This window comes from Neophocaena asiaeorientalis, unplaced genomic scaffold (assembly GCF_003031525.2).
Source record: "Neophocaena asiaeorientalis asiaeorientalis breed wild unplaced genomic scaffold, Neophocaena_asiaeorientalis_V1.1 scaffold43, whole genome shotgun sequence".
Taxonomy (NCBI): Eukaryota; Metazoa; Chordata; class Mammalia; order Artiodactyla; family Phocoenidae; genus Neophocaena; species Neophocaena asiaeorientalis.
The window spans coordinates 12,951,837-12,971,314 of record NW_020173674.1 but is presented as its reverse complement, the minus strand read 5'-3'; the positions used below and the strand labels follow the sequence as shown (position 1 = coordinate 12,971,314).

General features: G+C 56.1%; 2 protein-coding genes across 4 annotated transcripts in view; both read right to left on the bottom strand.

Annotated features, from left to right (window-relative positions):
* Window positions 1–348: 348 nt before the first annotated feature.
* Window positions 349–11,311, bottom strand: ARFGAP2 (ARF GTPase activating protein 2). 2 transcript variants are annotated; one of them, XM_024748930.1, is made up of 16 exons: window positions 11,161–11,311; window positions 10,857–10,975; window positions 10,265–10,337; window positions 9,614–9,745; window positions 9,449–9,529; window positions 8,555–8,636; window positions 8,208–8,264; window positions 7,110–7,162; window positions 6,544–6,680; window positions 6,312–6,443; window positions 3,775–3,903; window positions 3,561–3,695; window positions 2,538–2,664; window positions 2,285–2,378; window positions 2,068–2,186; window positions 349–1,597 (listed from the first exon to the last, which is right to left on the bottom strand). In XM_024748930.1, exons 1-16 carry the CDS (start codon window positions 11,230–11,232, stop codon window positions 1,577–1,579), a joined length of 1,563 nt encoding a protein of 520 aa, XP_024604698.1. In that variant the 5' UTR covers window positions 11,233–11,311; the 3' UTR covers window positions 349–1,576. The 2 variants fall into 2 exon arrangements, with proteins under 2 accessions (XP_024604698.1, XP_024604697.1); XM_024748929.1 differs by lacking the exon at window positions 349–1,597 and having other exon boundaries at window positions 1,626–2,186.
* A 509-nt stretch (window positions 11,312–11,820) lies between these two features.
* The window catches only part of PACSIN3 (protein kinase C and casein kinase substrate in neurons 3), a 9,078-nt gene continuing 1,420 nt past the window's right edge, over window positions 11,821–19,478 (bottom strand). Inside the window, exons 1-10 of one of the 2 annotated variants that reach the window (XM_024749537.1) lie at window positions 16,545–17,363; window positions 16,207–16,296; window positions 15,893–16,049; window positions 14,902–15,137; window positions 14,632–14,787; window positions 13,865–14,040; window positions 13,604–13,724; window positions 13,294–13,430; window positions 12,748–12,869; window positions 11,821–12,351 (exon numbers count right to left, since the gene is read on the bottom strand). In XM_024749537.1, the coding sequence (XP_024605305.1) occupies window positions 12,236–12,351; window positions 12,748–12,869; window positions 13,294–13,430; window positions 13,604–13,724; window positions 13,865–14,040; window positions 14,632–14,787; window positions 14,902–15,137; window positions 15,893–16,049; window positions 16,207–16,260 (1,275 nt within the window). In that variant the 5' untranslated portion in view covers window positions 16,261–16,296; window positions 16,545–17,363 and the 3' untranslated portion in view covers window positions 11,821–12,235. Of the gene's footprint in view, window positions 12,352–12,747; window positions 12,870–13,293; window positions 13,431–13,603; window positions 13,725–13,864; window positions 14,041–14,631; window positions 14,788–14,901; window positions 15,138–15,892; window positions 16,050–16,206; window positions 16,297–16,544; window positions 17,364–19,478 lie in introns of those variants that run through there. The other variant, XM_024749538.1, reaches the window with a different exon arrangement.

Here is a 19,478-nt window from a genome sequence, read left to right as displayed (position 1 = left end):
CCCCCCCCCCCCCCAAACCAAGCCTACCGCTGGGATGAGGTGTACGATGCTGAAGTCGCTCGCCTGCCTGCAGCTGTATGGCTCAGTGGGTGAGTTAAAGGGCCAAGTAATACCAGCTCTGTCCTCTGTGTGCCACGGGGTGGTAAGGTCAAGGCTGCACCGGACCTCACAGCAGCACAGGGCCAAGGAGCCGGGGGCCTTTGGCTTTCAGAGAAGGGACAAGCTGGAGGCCCCGGAGAGAGCGCCCTCAGCTTCAGCACCGACGCCCTACCCGTATTGGTGGGAGCCCAGAGAGTGAGGCGAGGGGCTTGCACTGGGCAGGGGGGCAGGATCCAGAGAGGACACTACTTCACTCAGACCAAGAGGCCTAGGGCCCCGTCGGGGCTTTATTTGACACCACTTAGTTTCAATACAAACAGTCCAGAAAGAAAGTCACATCCCTTTGGGTGAGGGGGTGGTGGGAACAGTGGTCTGTGTTGCTCGGAACCTCAACCCTCAACCACGGGGTGGGGCGGGCCCAGGCTGCCAGCACGGCAGGGGACGACGGCACCAAGGATGAGTGTGTGGCCCAGAGGGGTGAGACCTGCAGCTCTGTAGGTGCCTCAGGCGCTCAGTGGTGGGGTGCTGTCCAGGCCCGAAGACCCAGATGATGAGGAGGAAGAAAGCTGAGCCCCAGGAGCCTGCTTCTGTCCCTCACGTCCTCTGCTTTCTTGGCCAGCTTTACACTCACAGCATCCAGAGCAGAGCACAGGGCACATGAGACCCACCATGGCCACCAAGCAAGAGAAGAAGGGACAGAGTCTCGGGAGGGGACAGAGGGTCCTGTGGTCCACAATGGATGGTATGGGAGGACTCCGAGACACCCAGGAGGAGAAGTAATCCTCCAAGTGATCACTGTAAAAAGGGGCAGTGAGACAGGAGAAGATCACTCGGGCCTCCAGTCTGACCCCAAATGAAACCTTTAGGTACCAGGTAAAGTTTCTAGCCCTCAGTAAGGCCCACACGAAGGTCCTTCCCCTCCCCTGCCCTTTCCTGGTGCCCAGAAGAGACCACTGGAGCAGCAACAGCAGCAGCCTAGTCCAGAGCCTCCCTCTCCTGGGGGCTGATCTACAGCAGAACTCTTTCCAGACCTCCCTGCTGGTTCCAGAGGACAGGGGCCAAACCCCCAGACAATCTGGAAGGATCCTAGAGCCAGCAAAAAAGCCTTATACTTTTTACTTTCCCTACTCGGGGAAGGCCTGGACCCAGGATAAGCCATCCTGAGGGAACTCTCCCCCCTCACTCCCAGTGTGGCAGGACAAGTGAGCAGCAGCTTTGGGGGCAGGACTGGATTAACAATAATCTAGCACACAGGGGTGGGAGTGTGAGAAGAGGATAAAGGGTGCAATCTCCAGACAGAGGTCAGGGGCTGATACTGCCCATCCCTCACCCGAGATCCTCAAAGGCCACCCACTCACACACCACAGGTATAAAATAACAATGCCTCCCCAGCTTCCACAGGGCAAGCATCCCAGGCCTAGGAATCAAGAGGTTTTTGCTGCTGTCAACACCATGTGTCTGAGCCATGGAGCCTGGATCAGTAGGAACCATAGCGATCCTGGGGATGGGGAAAGAAAAAACAAAGTCAGGGTCTCACCTGCATCAGCTTTCCAGCATGCACACCCTCCCCCAACACACCCCTCGGGACTGGGGTACTGGCAGGCGGGGGAATCAGGCACCAATCTCACCCTGGCAGAGACTGTTTTCTATTTTACTGTGACCCAGGAAAGGGGTTGTGGCCAGACCCCAAGGGGGAAACCCTGCCTGATCTCACAGAAGCTGGAGAGGGAGGGAAACAGTACAGATGACAGGAGTGGGGGAAAATCACTGCAGACATGGCATCGTCTTAGGGAGAGGCCCAGGCCTGGTACCAAGCTCAAAGGAAGGAAGCTGCCCTTCAGGAAAAGAAAATGCTCTCTCGGGCTGAGGGCTACCGTGCAGCTACGTCTGGATCTGGTGGAGAAGGCCAACTTCCAAGCATTACCCTTTGGTCTCCTCCCACCCCAGGTCAAGCAGTCCCAGCCTCACCTGCAAAGAATTCATCACACCATTGGCCAGCACGGCCATCTTCCCGGCCACAGACTTGACACCCTGCTTAAACTGGGCAATGTCAGCTGTGGGCAGCACGTTCCCCAGAGACACACTACCTGTCAAAGCAAGGGAAAGGGTGACCCAGAGCCCAGCAGGAAGCCCTTCCCGGTCCAGGGGGCCCCAGCTCTGCTCGCAGGCTTCGCTTGGGGCCTACCTGCTCCATGAGCACCGTCCATGTCCCCAAAGAGGTCCGAAGAGCTGATGGCGCTGCTGCCTGAGAGCCGCTGTAGCCGGGACCTGGCTTCATGCTGCGGTGAAGAAAAGGCAAGGCCTCAGGACCTCTGGGCCGATGACCCAAGAACTCATCCAGGCCCAGCCATCCTGGTGCCAAAGTCCAAAACAGTAGGGAAGAAACTCTGCTTCTACCTGCTGCCTCCAGGCTCAGGTAAGCAGACAACTCTACTTACCTCAGTATCCACTTCCCGCCCAAAGAACATGTCAGATGAGATGGCTTTGGCTCCTGCAAATTTCTGTCGTGCTTCACTCGACTCAAGGCCTGAGCTCCGGCTTTCCACTTCCCTCCGGTTTGTGACTCTGAGGGGTGCATGTGGGACAACAGCTCTGACTCTTCCCATTGCTACCAGGCAATGGTATCACTATAGCATTACTATCCCATTCCTACCGGAGGCCAAAAAAAGCACCAGTGGCCTTCTGGGGATGCTCACCATGGCCCCATCTGACTACGGCTCTGGGACCCAGGGGCCCTCTCTTCTCCACACTGAAGCCAAGGCACAGAGAGCTTATGTTCCCTCCACTAGGTAGCATGGAAATAGGGTTTGGAGGGGCCAACGCTTCTGCCCCAAACCACTAGGATGATCAAATGTCTCAGTCTGCCTGGATTTATACCTACTCTCCTGGCGTAATTCATAGTATTACCCCCCCTTTTACTCTCAAAAGCATGCCGGTGTGGCTGAAAAGGTGTACGGTCACTCCCACCTAGCACTGACACAGACACTGAGCTAGGTGTTTCATAAGTTTCATTACATTTAATCCTTATGGCAGCTCTGAAGTCATTAGTTATGTCCCCATTTTACAAATGGATTATCTGCAGATTATTTATCAGTTAAGGACTACCCCGATTAACATGGAATATGCTTTTAAAAAATTACTAGATGAAGGCCAGAGACACAAAATCAGGCTCCTCCTGCCAGAGAAATGGACCTCAAGCACAAGAGGCTACAAGGCTTCCTGCAATGGCAGAGCACAGCTCAAACCAAAGCCTGATTCCTGCACTCTCTAATCTGGTAGCCACTAGCCACATGTGGCTATTCAAATTTATTCAAATTAAATTAAAAACTCAGTTCCTCAATTAACCCTAGACACTTTTTAAGGACTCACTAGCCACATACTTGGTGGCTACCACACCACACAGTAGCACTGCCAGCATCACAGAGCATCCTACTGGACAGCGCTGACCTAGAGCACTCCACCTTTCTGAAATGGGCCGGACGCTTGAGACAGTCACTTCTGGCTCCTTCTCCTCCATCCCGTCCATACCCCAGGCAGCATCTGTATCCCAGCGGGAACCAAAACTCTCCCCCAAGGAAAAGGGGTTGTCCTTGTACCTGGGGAGACAGTACAGTGGCTCAGAGAAGCTTGATGAGGAACATGGTAGCCCAGTCTGCACCCCAACAATAGCCTTACTTTGGGGGTCCAGAGGCGAAAGTACCAACATCGTCAAACAAGTCCAGCTGTGAGCGGGAGGCTTTTGCACTCACTGGGGTTTCCTGTTCGATCACCTGCATCTCAGACAGCACCGAGTGGGAGACGGAACTGTGGAGAAAAGCAGGAGTGAGCATCAGTGTCACTGCACAAGAGAAGATGCTCAGGGCTTCCCTGGTGACGCACTGGTTAAGAATCTGCCTGCCAAGGCAGGGGACACAGATTCAAGCCCTGGTCCCAGAAGATCCCACATGCCATGGAGCGACTAAGCCCGTGCACCACAACTACTGAGCCTGCACTCTAGAACCCATGAGCCACAACTACCGAAGCCCGTGCGACTATAGCCCACACAACTAGAGCCTGTGCTCCGCAACAAGAGAAGCCACCACGATGAGAAGCCCACACCACAATGAAGAGAAGCCCCTGCTCGGTGCAACTACAGAAAGCCCGAGCGCAGCAACGAAGACACAACGCAGCCAAAAATAAATAACTTTATTAAAAAAAAAAGAGAGAAGAGAAGATGCCCAGCTGCTGGCAGAAACCTGGGTTCTCCTTCACTGAGCACCACCCAGAACCTTCTTCCCCTGACTGTGCCCAGGGCTGGGCAAGACCCAGCAGGAAGTGCTAGCAACTGTGTAAACTGGAGAGCACTCCTCACCTGTCAATACATCAGCTTTGTTTTCTCAAAGTAGGGTTTCCCTGACAAATGACTGTTTGGCCTGTTTTAATTTTAACGATAATGTGCACCAAATAATCGTGCTTTCTGTCCTCAACTTGCTGCACCATGAGCCACATCCTTCACCAAGATAGACACATAAAACAAAAAAGATGAAATGCCCCAGAACCAGGCACGTGAGTCTAATGGCATCAAAGGGTGAGTTCTTAATTATCCCATCCATTTTTTTTTTTTTTTAAAAGAAGAAAGCATTTCAAAATAGAGTCTGGCCTTACGCACTAAAACCTGGATCTGCTATTTGGTTTCCCAATGAGGGAATTGAGGCATTGAATTTGGCAGCCAGTACCAACTCGTGATGCCTCTCTTCCCTCCTGTGTTAAGCTCCACAGAGGCTTTTAAGGATTAATTTCATTTAAATAAATTCATTAAAAAATATCTACTGCTTTTGGTTGGCAGAACTCCAAGGAGTGAATATTTTGCAATAGGGTTTCACATAAGGTGGGCTGGGTTCAAATGATTCTACTGCAGTACAAGAAAGGAAAAGAAAGTTTTAAATATACCCTTTAATCCAGTCATTCCTGTGAACAAAACAGGGAAGAGGAAAGTCCTTTTGGGATAAAATTTTGTCTCCCTGGTTAGCTGTGGGTTACACTATTAGCACACAGACTAAAAGGGAATAACTTAAATCCAGCTGGCCATGTCCTGAAAGATTAAGTAGAAATACCCAGCTGTATCTTCTTCCAGAGAAGTAGAGCATAATGGCTACAAATACTAAATGTGAAATCAAACAGTTCTATGTTCAAAATCTAGTTGTAAGAATTACTAGATTTTGGGGCTTTAGGCAAACTGCTTAATTGCTCTGAGTCTCAATTTTCTCATTTGTAAAAAGGGAAAACAATACCTCCTGTATAACACTGCTGTATTTAAGTAAATAAGGCCATTGGCGAAGCTCACGCCCCCTGGAAAGGAGCAGACACCACTTAGCACAAGCTCACTGTAGCCAGGATTGCTCACCCTGGCGCTGCCAGATATTCCAATTTTTAAGAGAGATAAAAAATCTAGTATTCCTGAAATCTCTAGATGCTAACTCTTATTGTGAAGCAAGCAAAATGCATAAGAGAACTGGTCAGCAGCCCTTGTTCTTTTTTTTTTTTTTAAGAAAACCACAGCAACATAAACCCAGTGGTCCTGAAACAGGAAGGGTACCACCCAACCAAAGGGCATTTAAATGTCTGGGGTTATTTCTGGGTGTTATGGCATCTGGTAACACTAATGGCATTTAGTGGACAGGTATTAGGAATGCTGAAAGCCCTGCGATTCTTGGGAAGCTCTTGAGAAAACTGTCCTGCCATTCAAAGCGCCATTAGCACCCTTTATAAGAAACATCACCCTAGGGACTTCCCTGGTGGTCCAGTGGTTAAGACTCTGCGCTCCCAACGCAGGGGGCCCAGGTTTAATCCCTGGTCAGGAAACTAAATCCCGCATGCCGCAGCTTAGAGCCCGCATGCCACAACTAAAGATCCCGCATGCTGCAACTAAGACCGGGTGCGGCCAAATAAATAAATAAATATCAAAAAAAAAAGAAAAAGAAATACCACCCTAGTCTCTTGGACATATCGAAAGAGCACCTGATCCTGTGTTTCATCTGTTCAACAAATACTTAGCGAGCATGTACCTACTATGTGCCAAGCACTATACTAGGGGCTTGAAGACAATAAGCAAAGTCCTCTATTCAGCCTTGGAGGAAGACTAAGCCTAGAACCCCAAATTGCCGGGAAGAACCTTCAATGGTTCCCAGGGGAACAATGGCATTTCCCTGCCACACCCCAAAGCTGAGCCTCACCTTCGGGACACCAGTCCCATGCCCAACCTCTCTGCCTGCTCTCGCTTCTTCCCTTCCAGATTCTGTAGCTTCTTCTCCTCCTTCTTACGGTCAATCTGAAGCTCCTGGTAGGCCAGACGCATGGAGGCAACCCTTAGAGGGAACAAACGTGTCAGAGGCCGGCACCATCCTGACCTGTCCCGCCTGCCCACCCAACCCCATACAAGCTGGGGCCCCTCTGGCAAACACTCACATGGACTCCTCGGCCTGCTTCTTGGCATCAGCCACCTGCTGCTCACGGAGCTTCTCTGCCACCTGGGCCTGCCGCTCAATCTCGCTGAAACTCTGGCTGCTCACCTTCTGGGCCCCTAGGCCTTTCTTGGCACCCAGCTGGGAGAATTATGTGATGAGAGCTTTGCCAACCACAACGCATGGAAACACCCGCAAGGAAAGGGTTCCTTCTTAAAGTTTAGTGTAAAAAAGCAGGAGCCCCGTCAGCATGGTGGAGAGGGAGAACAGTGGTTCTGCTGGAGCTGAGCATAGCATGGCCCGCACAACCCCAGCAGAGGCCTGGGGGCCGGAGGACAACGGCTAACGCTACCAGGCCCAGGATGTGCCAAGCACTTATGTGCACAGTCTCACTGACTCCTCCCAGGAGCCCCTTAGAGACAAACATCTTGACAGCCCCTCACAGATCAGGTGCAGAGAAGCTAAGCACCTTTCCAGTCATACAGCCAGTAAGTGGTCAGGGCAAAGGGGGAACCCAGGCGTCTGACTCCAGCTCCTAACCACTCTGCCATACTGCCTCTCCCCACCTACCCCTTTCTTAGCTGCTGCTGGCTTCTTCTTGCCAATGAGGGAGGTTTTCAGTTCTGTGTGAGGAAGAGGGTGGGGCGTGAGCAGAGACAAAGGGAGGTCAGAGGCAGCAGCTCAGTCCACATCATGCAGCTTTCTGGCAAGAGCTTCTACAAAGAACAGCTTCAGGCAGGGGAAGGCAAAGCTGCCACCACCAGCTCCAACCAATGGTGTCAGGGCGTCCAAGCCAAGACAGACGAGGTTAGAGGAGGTTACTGATTCCCAGCCGATGGACCTAAGAACCTAGACCTGAAGCACCAGAGACAAAGTCCCTGACCCAACACGAAGACCACCAGGCAGGGGCAGCACCAAACACCAGCCTCAGCTCCTAGAGCAGAGGAAGCGGGCACGCAAGGGGCTCCCCAAGAAGCTGCTGGTTACCTCTGGCAGGAAGAGCCCCTTTAGGTGACAGATACATGGACTCTGGAGAAAAACAGACTTGTGGCTAACAGGGGGCCCGACCTCAGAGCCTCCATATAGCTCCCAAGCCCAGAGGCCTCTACAGAGCCTCACTCCGGACCAGGCCATGCCAGCCTTCCCATGGGGTCAGACTGACGGTCATTCTGCTGGCTTCCTGCCCCAATGCTCAAAGGTCGACAAAACAAACCAGGGCAGCAAATGGACTGTTCACCCTGAACTAAGTCTGAAGGACATCAAGAAAAGAGTAGAAAAGAGCCAAAAGGCCAGGGACTGGCCGAGAAAGGACAATGTTGCCTCCAGCCATTAGCAGCTCAGAGTTGTCCCCTTTCTCGTGAAATAGAGCAGACAGGCCAATCCTGCCTCGGCCCCCAGGGTTAGGTGTCCAGCCTCACGCTGGCCAGCCCCAGCCCCACCCCCAGAGGCAAACCCCAGGCCTGGGACACCAGCCGCCAAGGGCCTGCTCTCAAGTCCTTGTGGTCGATGTTGCAGCCACAACTTCAATCCCAAGCCCCACTCCAGAGAGATCAGATGCTCAGTCTCCTGGGACCTCAGTCCACATGACCAGGCAGCAGCAGATCTGAAAAGAACCCCCGAGGCCGACCCTCTCCCAGGCACCCCACACCTGCCACCTGGTATACTGACCCAGAGAAGCTTTGGGTGAGGTGCCAAGCAGCTCCATGTTGGGGCCGTGCTCCGGCTCTGTGGATGCAATGATGGGAATCAGGTGGAAGACTCAAAACTTCCTATGACCTCCCCTTAAGGGAAGTGATGCGGTAAAAGTAGGGGCACCGACTTTCCTCAGCTTTCTGAGGCCACCAAAATAGAGAAAGAATGCCCACCACCTCCTCCGAGGGACTTAAGTGAATCCCAGCCCACCCAGAGATAGTAGGAGACCCCTCACTCCCATTACCTTGGCCAGGTGTCCCATTCCTAGCCCCAAGTCCTTTGCCAGGACCAAGGCACATAGTTGGAATCTGGGCTAAACTCACGTGCCAGGCCACTGCTCTCTGCAGATGGGGGTGGCTGCTGGGTCTCTGATGGGTCCGTGGCTGGTGCATTCCAGGCAGGGGGCTGAAAAGCCAGATGACAGAAGCCTTGATGAGCCATTCCTGCTGGCAAAGAGTGCCAAATACCTTGTGGGTACAAGGCCCTACTCCAAGCCCATGAGGAAAGAATACTGGAGGTTAGCAATCAAAATTATAGTTGCTTTCACTATGGAAGAAAGCAGCACAAAACTAGCAGCCATCTCCATCCCTTCACTGTTTACTTAGAGCCAGAACCCATTCCCTTAATTTAATAATTACATCGGGCACTCACCATGTGCCACGTACAAGTCTAAGGGCTTTTTACATGTAAATATGTTTTATTATCACAACAAGCCTATGAGGAAGATACGTTCTCCATCTTAGAGACTGAGGTTAGGTGTCTTAGCCACCACACTAGAAAGACTAAGTAGAGGAGCAGGGATTCAAACAGAGTCTGACTTCAGCACCCAGTGGGTGGGTAGAGGGGAAACCTCCTCCCAGGGGTAGGTTGCTTGGGAGGGAATCCCTTCATTGTCCCCAGCCACAGTGCCTTTATCATAGGGGAAGAATCCAGGAAAAGTTATTTGGGGTTCCTGATACCTCGAGCCTTTAAGAAGCTTCTCGTCCTCCCTACCACCCCAGCTTATAGGGGTGTGTTCCTAAGGAGGGCCTCATTGCACGCCTACTCATGGGAAGAGGAAACACCTGGGTCTATCCAGCAGTGGGCCCCAAACATTCCCCGTATGAGGTATCACACCAAGGCGAATGGAATCCATGCCCATGACTGTGGGCCTTGGCCTCAGTAAGTAAACCACCTGTCAGGAACAACTGTGGGAAACATTCCTTGTGCGCACTCACTTGAGTGTGTTCCGAGAAGAAATCAGAGTCCTTCTTCTCTGGCGAGTGACTGGGAGCACTACTCATATTGTCTATCCAAAGCTAGAAAGAAGACACAACTGAAACACAGGACTCTGAATATTCCCAGTTACCCCATGACCCCAGCCCGGGAGAACAGGCACTTACATCAGTGCCATGCCTAGCCAGGGCCGCACTCCCCAGCTGCCGGATCTTTTCCCGGTACATCTGGGCAGCTCGGCTATTATATTTGGTGTTGGCATCACTGGCTGTGCATCCATGTTGGCGGAAGAAGGCTGTCTGGTGAGCAAAGAAGAGAGGAGAACGTGCTACAGGTGGTTCTCCCCAGAGCAAAACAGACACCTCCTTCTAACGGTCTGGTTATTACTTATACAGGACAGTATGCTCTACTGACACCAGCAGTTTTTCATAAAGTTCCTCAGAACCTCCTACAAAAAACGCAGCCTCCCATCCTCTACGATGAATGACTGAAGCCCAGACCTCACTCAGCTCTGCCTGAGGACAGCATGCTGTACCCACTCTGCCCTTCCTTCATCCAGGCCCACGAGACCCAGACAACTGTGGAGGCCCCAAGCCCTTGGCCTCTCCCCCAAGAACGTCTGTCCAGTTTAGTTCGAATCCAAAGCCCCTTGGAAAAGAACAACGACCCATCTCCAAGTGTAGAGAATAATGTACAGTGTTGCCATAGACCAGAGAATCCTCTGAACAGAGAAACTGAGAGGGCCTCCAAGAAGTCACTGTGAAGTCAGTACCCAGGCAGAAGAACGGGGGCAGGAGGATGGTGAGGAGGAGCTTTACCGCATTGGCATTCCCGCCGACCTGCATACACCTCAGCTGGAACCAGTTCCAGTTGGAATCCAACTCTGTGGACCTGTGTGCAAGGGCCGTGTGTCACCTACCAGCAGGTTCCAGGAGACGCTTCCCTGGCAGACCCACACCTGTCATTTGGCCTCGGGCTGCAGTAGGCACCCAGGAGACATTTATCAGCCACCTCCCTGTTTCCTCCACTCTACCCTGTCCAGGAAAGCTTTGCTCTTTATTCATCTAGTCCAAAAGGTACTAATTATTTTCCAGATGCGAAAGGAGGTCGAAGCTTGGACTCGGCCTTTGCCTTAAGGCCAACCACAGTCTCGCTCCAGCGCATCAGCAACAAGAACAACGCAGATAACTTTTCCCTGAAACTAACGCTTGGAGTGTCGAGTTTGACCACCAGGAAATAACGGAGTTTTGACCCAGACGCGGAAACGAACCGCCTGTGTAACAAGGGGCCCACACTGGCGGCTGCCTCCCGTGAGAAGCTGGCGAACACCAAACCCAGGGCGCTCCAAGTCCAGGCAGCCACTCTCCCCTGCTGAGCACCCAGTCCCGACCGACGGCGAGGAGACCCCACCTGATGAAGCTGAGATGGACGCCCAGGGAGCGATGCACCCCGGAACAGTCAATGCACAAGAACACACCGTACGTGATGCTGGCCCAACTCGGATTCTTGGCGCCACAGTCGAAGCAGGCCTGGGTGGAGAAGGAGATGAGCGAACGGTCAGGGGCCCCGAGTCGAGGCCGGGCGTTGACACCCCAGGAAAACAGCCCCGCGCCGGCCCCTCTCCCTCCCTCAGAACCCAGGGGAGCCGGGAGAGTCCCTCTCGGCCGGCGCCGGGCGCCGGGCGCCGGGCGCCGCGCGCCTCCCTCTCACGCACCTTGTTGGTCGGAATTGCGCGAAGCCTCTTAAAAAGGGTCTGGATCTCTGTCTTGCTCGGCTCGGCCGCCATTTTCTCTCCCTCCCAGACACCAGCGCGATCGACGGGTCCCGTCAAGGGCCAATCCGCGGCCGCGAAGGCGGCACAGTTGGGTGGGCCTCAACGGGGGCCGGCCCGCCGAGGGGTGGGGTGATTTGTCCCGATATGGATCACAGGCCCAAACCTCGCCGCAGAGCCGCCCGCAAGCCCCGACACCCCCAGAAGGTGGAGCCACCTCACAGAAGCGTGGACTGCGAGGCCCGGCACCCGGCCTTAGCCAGTTGCCGAACGGTGAGTAATGATTAACAGTCCTACCAAGCAGTCGTAGTCCCGCCGGCCTGGACGGGAAGATAAACTGGCTGGGCTCCCGCCTGGCTCAGAACTCAGCACCCAGCCTCCACCAAGCCTGGATGGCTCACACCAACTCTGATCTCGAGTCCCTTCCACCCCAGGTTAGGGTCCCGAAGGCCCAGAACAGGTACCAGGCTGGCAGACCTTCGCCCAACCCCCGCCCCCCCAATATACTCCAGGCCCACGACTCCCTCAGTGCCTCTTTCCAGATGCCCTCGGCAGCCTGGCAAGGGTGGAATAGCGAAAAAGATGCATACAAGCCTGTTTTGTTTTTTCTTCCAAGTTTAATACACACTAGAACAAGCCACAAAAGAGTGCTGCTAGCCCAGAACTACACTCACCCCAGGCCAACCCCAGGAACCCCAAAACACAGAGATCAGGAACTGCATCCACAGCTCCTGGGGAGACTGGAGGACTCTTGGGGAGGCCCAGGCACCCCTGGGCCCTTCTGTCACCTCCTGACCTCCCCATCTTCCCCTCAGCCTAGACTCAGTTGGCCATTCCCTACCAGTCCCTTCTTAGACACAGGCCCCTCCCGTTCCCTGGGTCCCAGGACTTCCTCCCTCCTCAAGGGACAGAGGGGCAGCAGGGGCAGGATGGTTCAAGGCCCTCAGGTCCCGCTGTCCAGACAAGCTGGGCTCTGACCCAGGGTGGAGAAACGTTGCAGAAGGGCTGCCAGGGCAGGTCAGGCCCCCACACACTCCACATAGTTGGCCGGGTACAGGCCAATCCTGCCACTCTGCAGCTGGCCCTGACACCAGCCCTGCTCATCCTCCTCGCTCATCTTCAGCAGCTCCTCCCCTGCGAGAAGGGGGATTGGTCACTGGCAATTGTCCTGGCCCAGCCCCATTCCTGCAATTGGGTCAAGGACTGAGGGGGAGGGGGTAGTCGGAGAGCCCAGCTAGAAGAGACCTGGCTCAGATAGAGGAGGTCAAAGTCAGCCACTCCACCCCCAACTCTGAATGCAGCAGTCAGGCCGCAGCTGATGACTTTGAGAGGCAAATGAGGACTCCAAGCAGACACTCTGACTCCTGGGGGCTGGACCCAGAGCAGCCTTAAGAGTCGGAGAACTGGCCCCTTGATAAGTGGATGTCTGGCTTCCCTTTTCCACAATCCTGCTCAGGCTAGTAAAGGGGCAGGGAAAAGGGGTGGAGGGGCTGAAGTCTGGAAAGGATCAAGAAAGGAGTTCCAGGGTACCTGCTCGGAAGCTCAGCTCATCAGCTTCCTGGCCCGCGTAGTCATAGAGTGCCCGCACCCGGACCCCAGTAGCAACCTTCCGGGGGTTCTCCTCATCTGACCACTCCTCATCCTGCCCGCCGCTAGAGAGGGAAGGACAAAGGGGCAGTCTCAGGGCACAAGGAACATGAGCGAGAGAGCCTAGGACTCAGGGCCAAGGGCTCACCTCCTGGAGGTTCCTCCTGGAGGAACCCAGGGAGAGGCAGGTGGGGAAAAGCTGCAAGATTCTAGCCTGACCTCTGCCATGAATGCCTGCAAGCTCAGGCACACTTCTGCCATACAGAGCTGACATGAGCAGCAGATGAGAGGGAATGTGGGAAACGCCTGGCAAATCTAAACCACCATAAAAACTGGCATCATTACAACTCATAAGTATGTCCTAAGGTGCCTGGCACCGATTTTCAACCCACTTCAGGTGTGACGGGAATGAAGGGAAGAGACAGAGGAAGGAGGGCAGAGCGGGGGGCAGAGCTGCTTCCTTCCCACAGCCCGAATCCTGGCTCTCACCCTGGGGACCCCAGGCACTGGGGTGGGGATGCAGCGCCATCTCTTGTGGGTACGATGCTGGTCAGAGTAACCTCGTCAGGGCTCCGGCCACCCTTCTCCTTCCGGCTGATTGTCCTCTGTGTGTCCCAGGACCACTCCTGTGGGGGCAGTGTTCAGGGTCAGGCGGGGCTGCAGGCTCTGGTGGCCGCCAGGACCACCCAGACCACCTTGATCTCCTTCGTCCCAAGCCCCAGCCTCCCTCCTGAGGTCCAGGCTGAGGCCAGCGGGAGCCCACCCCACCTCCCAGCACCAGCCTGCCTGGAACACGTACCTCAAACTGGGGCCAGTTCATGGCCATGCCCGGCCCGTGGGTGCTGCGCCACCACCGCAGATCCTCCGTGTCGCTGGCTGCCTCGATGCCCTGATGCAGGTCTCGGTGGAGTTTGTGGAACCTGTGCCCCAGGCACAACCCTCAGGCTGGGAAGCCCTGCGCCTCTGCACACCCCAATCTCATTCAGCCCAGCCAGAGCCCAGGGGAGATGGAGGAGACCCGGCATCACCCAGATCTCCATGCCCACCCTGCAGGCCGTACCTCTCACTGCTGGAGAGGTCGAGGTGCTGGTGTAAGGTGAGCAGCATATCCTTGAAGAAGAGAAGCCGCTGGCGCTCGGCAGCCTGGCAGGTCTCGAAGGCCTGCTCCATGTCCTCCATGTAGCGTGGGGTGTAACGATGCAGCTCCGCCAGTGTCTGCTCATACTGGGTTTTCATCTGGGTGGGAGAGGAGGGGGTCTGGTGAGGACAAGACCTTGTATTGCTAGTATGTACTGAGCACCTCCTGTGGGCTAGACTGTGGGCTAGGCACCAGGGTCCCAAAACCTGGCCCCTGCCCTTGAGGAACCCCAGGAGCCTAACAAGGGAGGTGGCATTCAGGCACAGCAGCTTTAAGAGTCTGGTGGAGAGTGAGATGAGGTCAACCTATGGGGAGCAGTGGGAGAAATCAGAAAAGGCTTCCCGGAGGAGGTGGAAACTGAGCAGCACCTCAGAGGACAGGGAGGAGCTCGATGTGCAGAGCTGGAGGAAGGGCGCTCTGGCAGGGTAGACAACGTGAGAACTTGTCCCAGGTGGGACACTGTGAAAGGAAAGGAGCTGGGAAGTTCTCCGCAACTGCGAAGATTATCCCAGTGCCCGAAACCACACCATTTCTCTCCTGAGTAAAGCATCACCTTTCTCAGGTTCCTCCCTTAACTGATAATCTGGAGAGAAGGTGGCAGGTGAGGATGAGAGCAATACAACTGCTGGGGACTGGAAAAGGCACTCAGGAAGCCCTGACCTGGGCCAGCCCAGTCCCTCAGCCAGTACCTTCTCGGACTCCTTGGAGCAGCGTTCCACCCGCTCCTGCAGCTTCCGCAGCTGCTCCTGGGAGACAGCGCTGTCCGCCTTCGCGTGGCTCTCCCGAGTCTGGGCTGTCTTCTCCTCCTTCCGGGCCGCATGGTAGCTCTTCTTGGAAGCCTCGACCTGGCACACACACAGGGACCAGTTTGGACCCTGTATGCCACGCTTCGGCCCCCTCTAGCCCCAGGCCAACCCAGGAAGGTGTGTGCCTCTGCTGCCCATCCCGCCCAGGCTCACCTCCTTCAGCCTCTTTAGCCAGGGCTTCTGAGCCTTGCGGAAGCCGTCCTCGGCAGCCCGGCTCTCGCGGAAGCCGCCCAGCACAGGCCGGTGGAAGGCCCCCCGCTGCCAGGCGCGCACCCGCTCGCTGTCCTGGCCCTGCAGCTTCTCCCGCACCTCCAGGTGCAGGGCGCTCAGCCGCTCGGCCGCAGTGAAGAAGGCATGCCAGGCCTTCTCCAGCGTGCCATACTGAGGGCCTGCAAGGAGGGAAGGGGCTTGGGCTGGGCCGGGGATGCCACTTGCAATGAGCCCACCCCCTCTCGTCGGGTGCTGCTCTGGGTGCCAGACGTGGAGCAGAAATGCAAAGATAACAACAAATAATGTCAGCTGCTGCTTACTGAATACCTAATCTGTACCTGGACATACGAGATCTCACTGGATCCTTGTCTCATCCACCATTGTGAAGACAGTGTCACAAACAACATGGAACCAGCAAAAAGGCAGCCCAGAGAAGTGAAAGTAATTGCCCAAAGCATTAGAGGTACAATTGGAGCTGAAATTCAAACCCAGGACTGTGGTATAATCCACTATATTCTATTGCCTCAGAGGGAAGAACTAGTGTCCGTCCCCAAGGAAGGCAGCTTGTTTGGATGGAAAGATCTCAAGCTCCTGAGTCAGAAGGCCTGGGCTCAAGCTTTAGTTCTTCTTAGCTGTGTGACTTCAGGCAAGTCACTTAGCCTCTCTGAACTGCCACATTCTCCTCTGGAAAATGGGTAGAAGAAGACCATCTCCATTATAGGGTTGTTAGAAATATCAAAATGACTCATGACAGTACTTTGGGAACTCTAAGAGCACAGCTATAAGAATAACCAGGAAGATCGTCTCGCTTTAAAGGGAAGGCAGACATGGAAGCCTTGAACTTTTCCACGAGAGGTGCAAAAAGAAGCTGCCTTGCCTGGTCGCCCCACCCTCGGCAGCCTTCTTCTCCCAGTAGGCCCGAGCACAGGCTCACCCTTCTCCACGGAGCCCCTCCACTTGCGGGCCCATTCGGCCAGCTGCTGGGCATAGGCCTTCTCGATGCGGGCACGCTCCTGGAAGCAGCTGACCAGGTCCCCACACAGCCGATGCCCATCCTCCACCCGCTGCACCGTCCGCCTGTAGTTGCCAGCCTGGGGAGGATACGAGAAGGATAGTGTCACCAGGGAGAAGCCCCCGGCAGGGGCTGGGGCTGACAGCTAGGCTCCTCCCTTGGACAGATGACTGGGCCCAGAGAGGGGTGAGCATTTCCGTGCCGCCCCCAAACCTGGGACCCAGCTAGCTGCTCACCTCCCAGAAGCTGCCCTCTAGGGCCTCCCCTCCAGCATCTTCCTCTGGAGCCATGGTGTCCCCGCAGCACGGAATGGTGGCGGATTAGAGCTGCAGAGGGCAGAGGGGTAAGCAGGGAAGCCAGACGCACACTCTTGGGGATAGGAAAAGACCCTCTCCTATCCCTGGCTTTTGCCCCCCACTGCCGTCCCCGCTACCCAAGGAACTGTTAAGAGCCAGGACTTAGCAGGCAGGGGTCTGGAAGTCCCCAGGAGGGCCCAGGGTGGGGGCAAAGATGGTAGTTTCAAAGGTCCTCCTCTCGCCCTGGTTTGCCCTCGCCACCACCTCACTCCATGTACCTGGGGCCTAGAGCTCACTTCAGGGACCTGGGTGTCCAACTCTCAAAGCTGCCACTGTGATTCTGCCTTGGAGCTAACAAGAGCAAAGCAGGGGGTGAGGGTGGAGCTGACAGTGTCCAGGGCGGTGCCCAGCTCCCCCAATATAGCAACTGCTGTCAGAAGCGCCAGATTCCAACCAGGAGAATGCCAGTCGGGTCACATGGTCCAGCTGGGGATTACATGGCCGGCGGGGGTGGGTAGTGGGCAGAGAGCCTCTCACTGCCCCAACCGCAGATGAGACAAGAGGACGCCTGCCCAAGCCAGGGCTCTGTGGCCTCTCCTTGAACAAGGCGACCCTTTACCAGACCAGGCCAGGTCAGAGGGTGCCCAGCCACACTGCAGTAGCTCCCTGTGCTGGGAAGAGCAGACTGGGAACCAAGAGGCCTGAGTCTTATCTTGGCCATGAAGCTCGAACAAGTGCATTTAGACTGTCCTCTCCTAAGGGGCTTCAGCTCCCTCCTAAGATGGAAATTCCACCTCCTGGTCTGCTTCCGTGCCACGACTGGTACAAGACTCAAACCAGGCAATGAACAAGAAACGTGAGGGGCCCGACAGTCACGAGGGACACACATCCCGCTCCACAGCATCCACCATGAGGTCCCAAAGGGCTCCGTGGATAATGAGTAACTCAGCCCCACCCTCAGAAAGCCCAGAGTATGGGGCGGCACGGGGTGTCAGACAGGTGATCAGCCAGTTATGACAGTGTGCTCCAGAACTGCGGAGGAGGACAAGGCAGATTCCAACCCCAGAGCCACCAGCCCCAGGGGCTAGAGGACACAGTGGCATGCGGCCACTCCCCTCCTGTCTCTGGGCAGGGTCTCAGCTGTCCCCAGCATCTATTCAAGCCCCTAGAAGGAAATCACTTCCTCCTCTGAGCAAGCCCAAGGGACACCGCCAGACCCAGGAGGACAGTGTGCTTGTTGCTCCCAAAGCAGGGCTCTATCACAGTACTCCCCAAACTGATAAATCTCTCCCCATCCTTCAAAACTCGGAGTGAGGCACCTTCTCCAGCCCCCCGTCCATTCCTCCATCCCCATCTCCCACCCGTCTATATCCCATTGGGTTGTGACTACAGGACAGGATCTGTCCCCAGTCACTGGCAGAGACTTCCTGAGGGTCCAGTTTGTGTTTCTGCAGGCACTGGAGTGAGTTAGTAGCTGAATGAGAAAACAAATGACATCCACCTGAAGACCAGGAAACCCACTGGCTATAGCAGCTTTGAGAAAGCATGGCCTGAGTGGGCTTCCACCACTCAGCTAACAGGAGGGAGAGCTCAGGCCTACAGTGGAGGTGCCTGGGCCCAGAGCAGGAGAGGAGCAGAGCAGCTGGCCCCACCAGGGTCCTCAGCACTTCCCCTTGCTTCCTCTTGAGTCTGTCCCACTTACCCAGAAAGGACTTGCCAACCAGATGGAGAGAAACCCAGCTGCAGCTGTAAATCCCAGGGCCTCAGAACTGTCCCAGTCAGGCATCCAGGGGCCTGGGCCCCCTGCCTGCTCCAGCCTCTGTGCTCCTGGCTCCCGGGAGAGCTGCCCCCCACCCGTTCCCTCTCTCTGGCCCCAGAACAGAGCAAGCTGTGTGTGCTGGGCTGGCACTGCTCCCTTCAGCCTCCCAGAGCAAACACAAGCCCAAGCCCCAGGCACAGCTAGGCCCCACTGCCCCACGGGACCTAGCAGCAGGGGTGGGCCTTGTGCCTTGGCCCCTGCGGAGAAGGGCCAGCACCCTGTGCCTCCTGACCCCAGCAGAGACCCAGATTGGTCCCCACAACACGCTCCACCACTTCTGAGCACGGAAGCGCTCAGAAAGCAGATAATGAACCTTCCCAGCCCATGGAGCCAGCACCTACTGGGCTGGGACAAGTCCTCTGGGGCTTGGCAGGGTCTTCTCACAGCTTGCTAAGCCAAGGTAGGGAGTCTTGGAGTTCAGGGAAGAACCCACTCCCTTACCTGAGGCGGGTATGTACCCCCAACCAGACCAGCCCCCACCCTTTCCAGAAGCCCGGGGCATGCCCCTGGGAGGGAGCACTGCTGCCCTGGCCTGCCCATCCTCTGTCCTTGAGGCACAGGCTTGGCCTCAGGACCTCTTCTCCCAGCCGCCCCTCCCGATCCGCCCGCAGCCCGAGGATTTGAAGGCACAGAAGGGGCCGGTCGACTGGTCCAGAGAGGGGTACTTAGGCAACAGCGACTGGAACCAGAAGCCAGAGAGGCCCGGGAGGCTGGGGGAGGGGGTGGCGCGGGGAAAGAAGAGGAGGCAGGGCCAGGGAGGGGCATAACAAAGGGGCGCTTTTGGAAACCCGACCTGCCGCCTGAGGTGCCTGCTCCCTGATGACGCGCTCCAAAGCCGGAGCGCTCACACCAGACCTCGGAGGCCAGGGGCTGCCGTCTCTAACCTCAACCCTTAAGGACGGCTCCCTTCGACCTGGCCCTCTTGCGGGCCCGGCGCTGCACGACCCGGAGCCCATGGAGCCCACGCGGAGCGGCCGGGCCAGGCCTAGCCATGGAGACTCTAGCTAGGACTTCTTGGGCAAACTTGTTGAACTTGGTCTCGGCGGGGGTGGGGCCAGCCGGTCATCGCTGAGGGGAGGGGGCGCACCCTGCCTTGGCCGGCGCCGCCTCGAACTCCAGATGGTTGCCCGGGGCTGCGGCCCCAGGAATTGGGGCTCTTTGCTAAGGGCGAGGGGTCCTGGGGAGTAAGGCCCCTACTGGGGTCCCAGGGCGGATTAGGGCCTTTTAGGGGCCCCAGGAGATGGTGTGGCCCGCCAGCCCCGACGCCCCCGTCTCCCCGGCAGGTCCCCGCCGGGGGCGCGGCGCCGCAGATAATAGACCCCTTCGGCTCGGCGGCAGCTTTTGCTGTCCTCCCGCAGAGCGCGGTGGCCGGGGGCTCGGGGAGGGAGTCAGG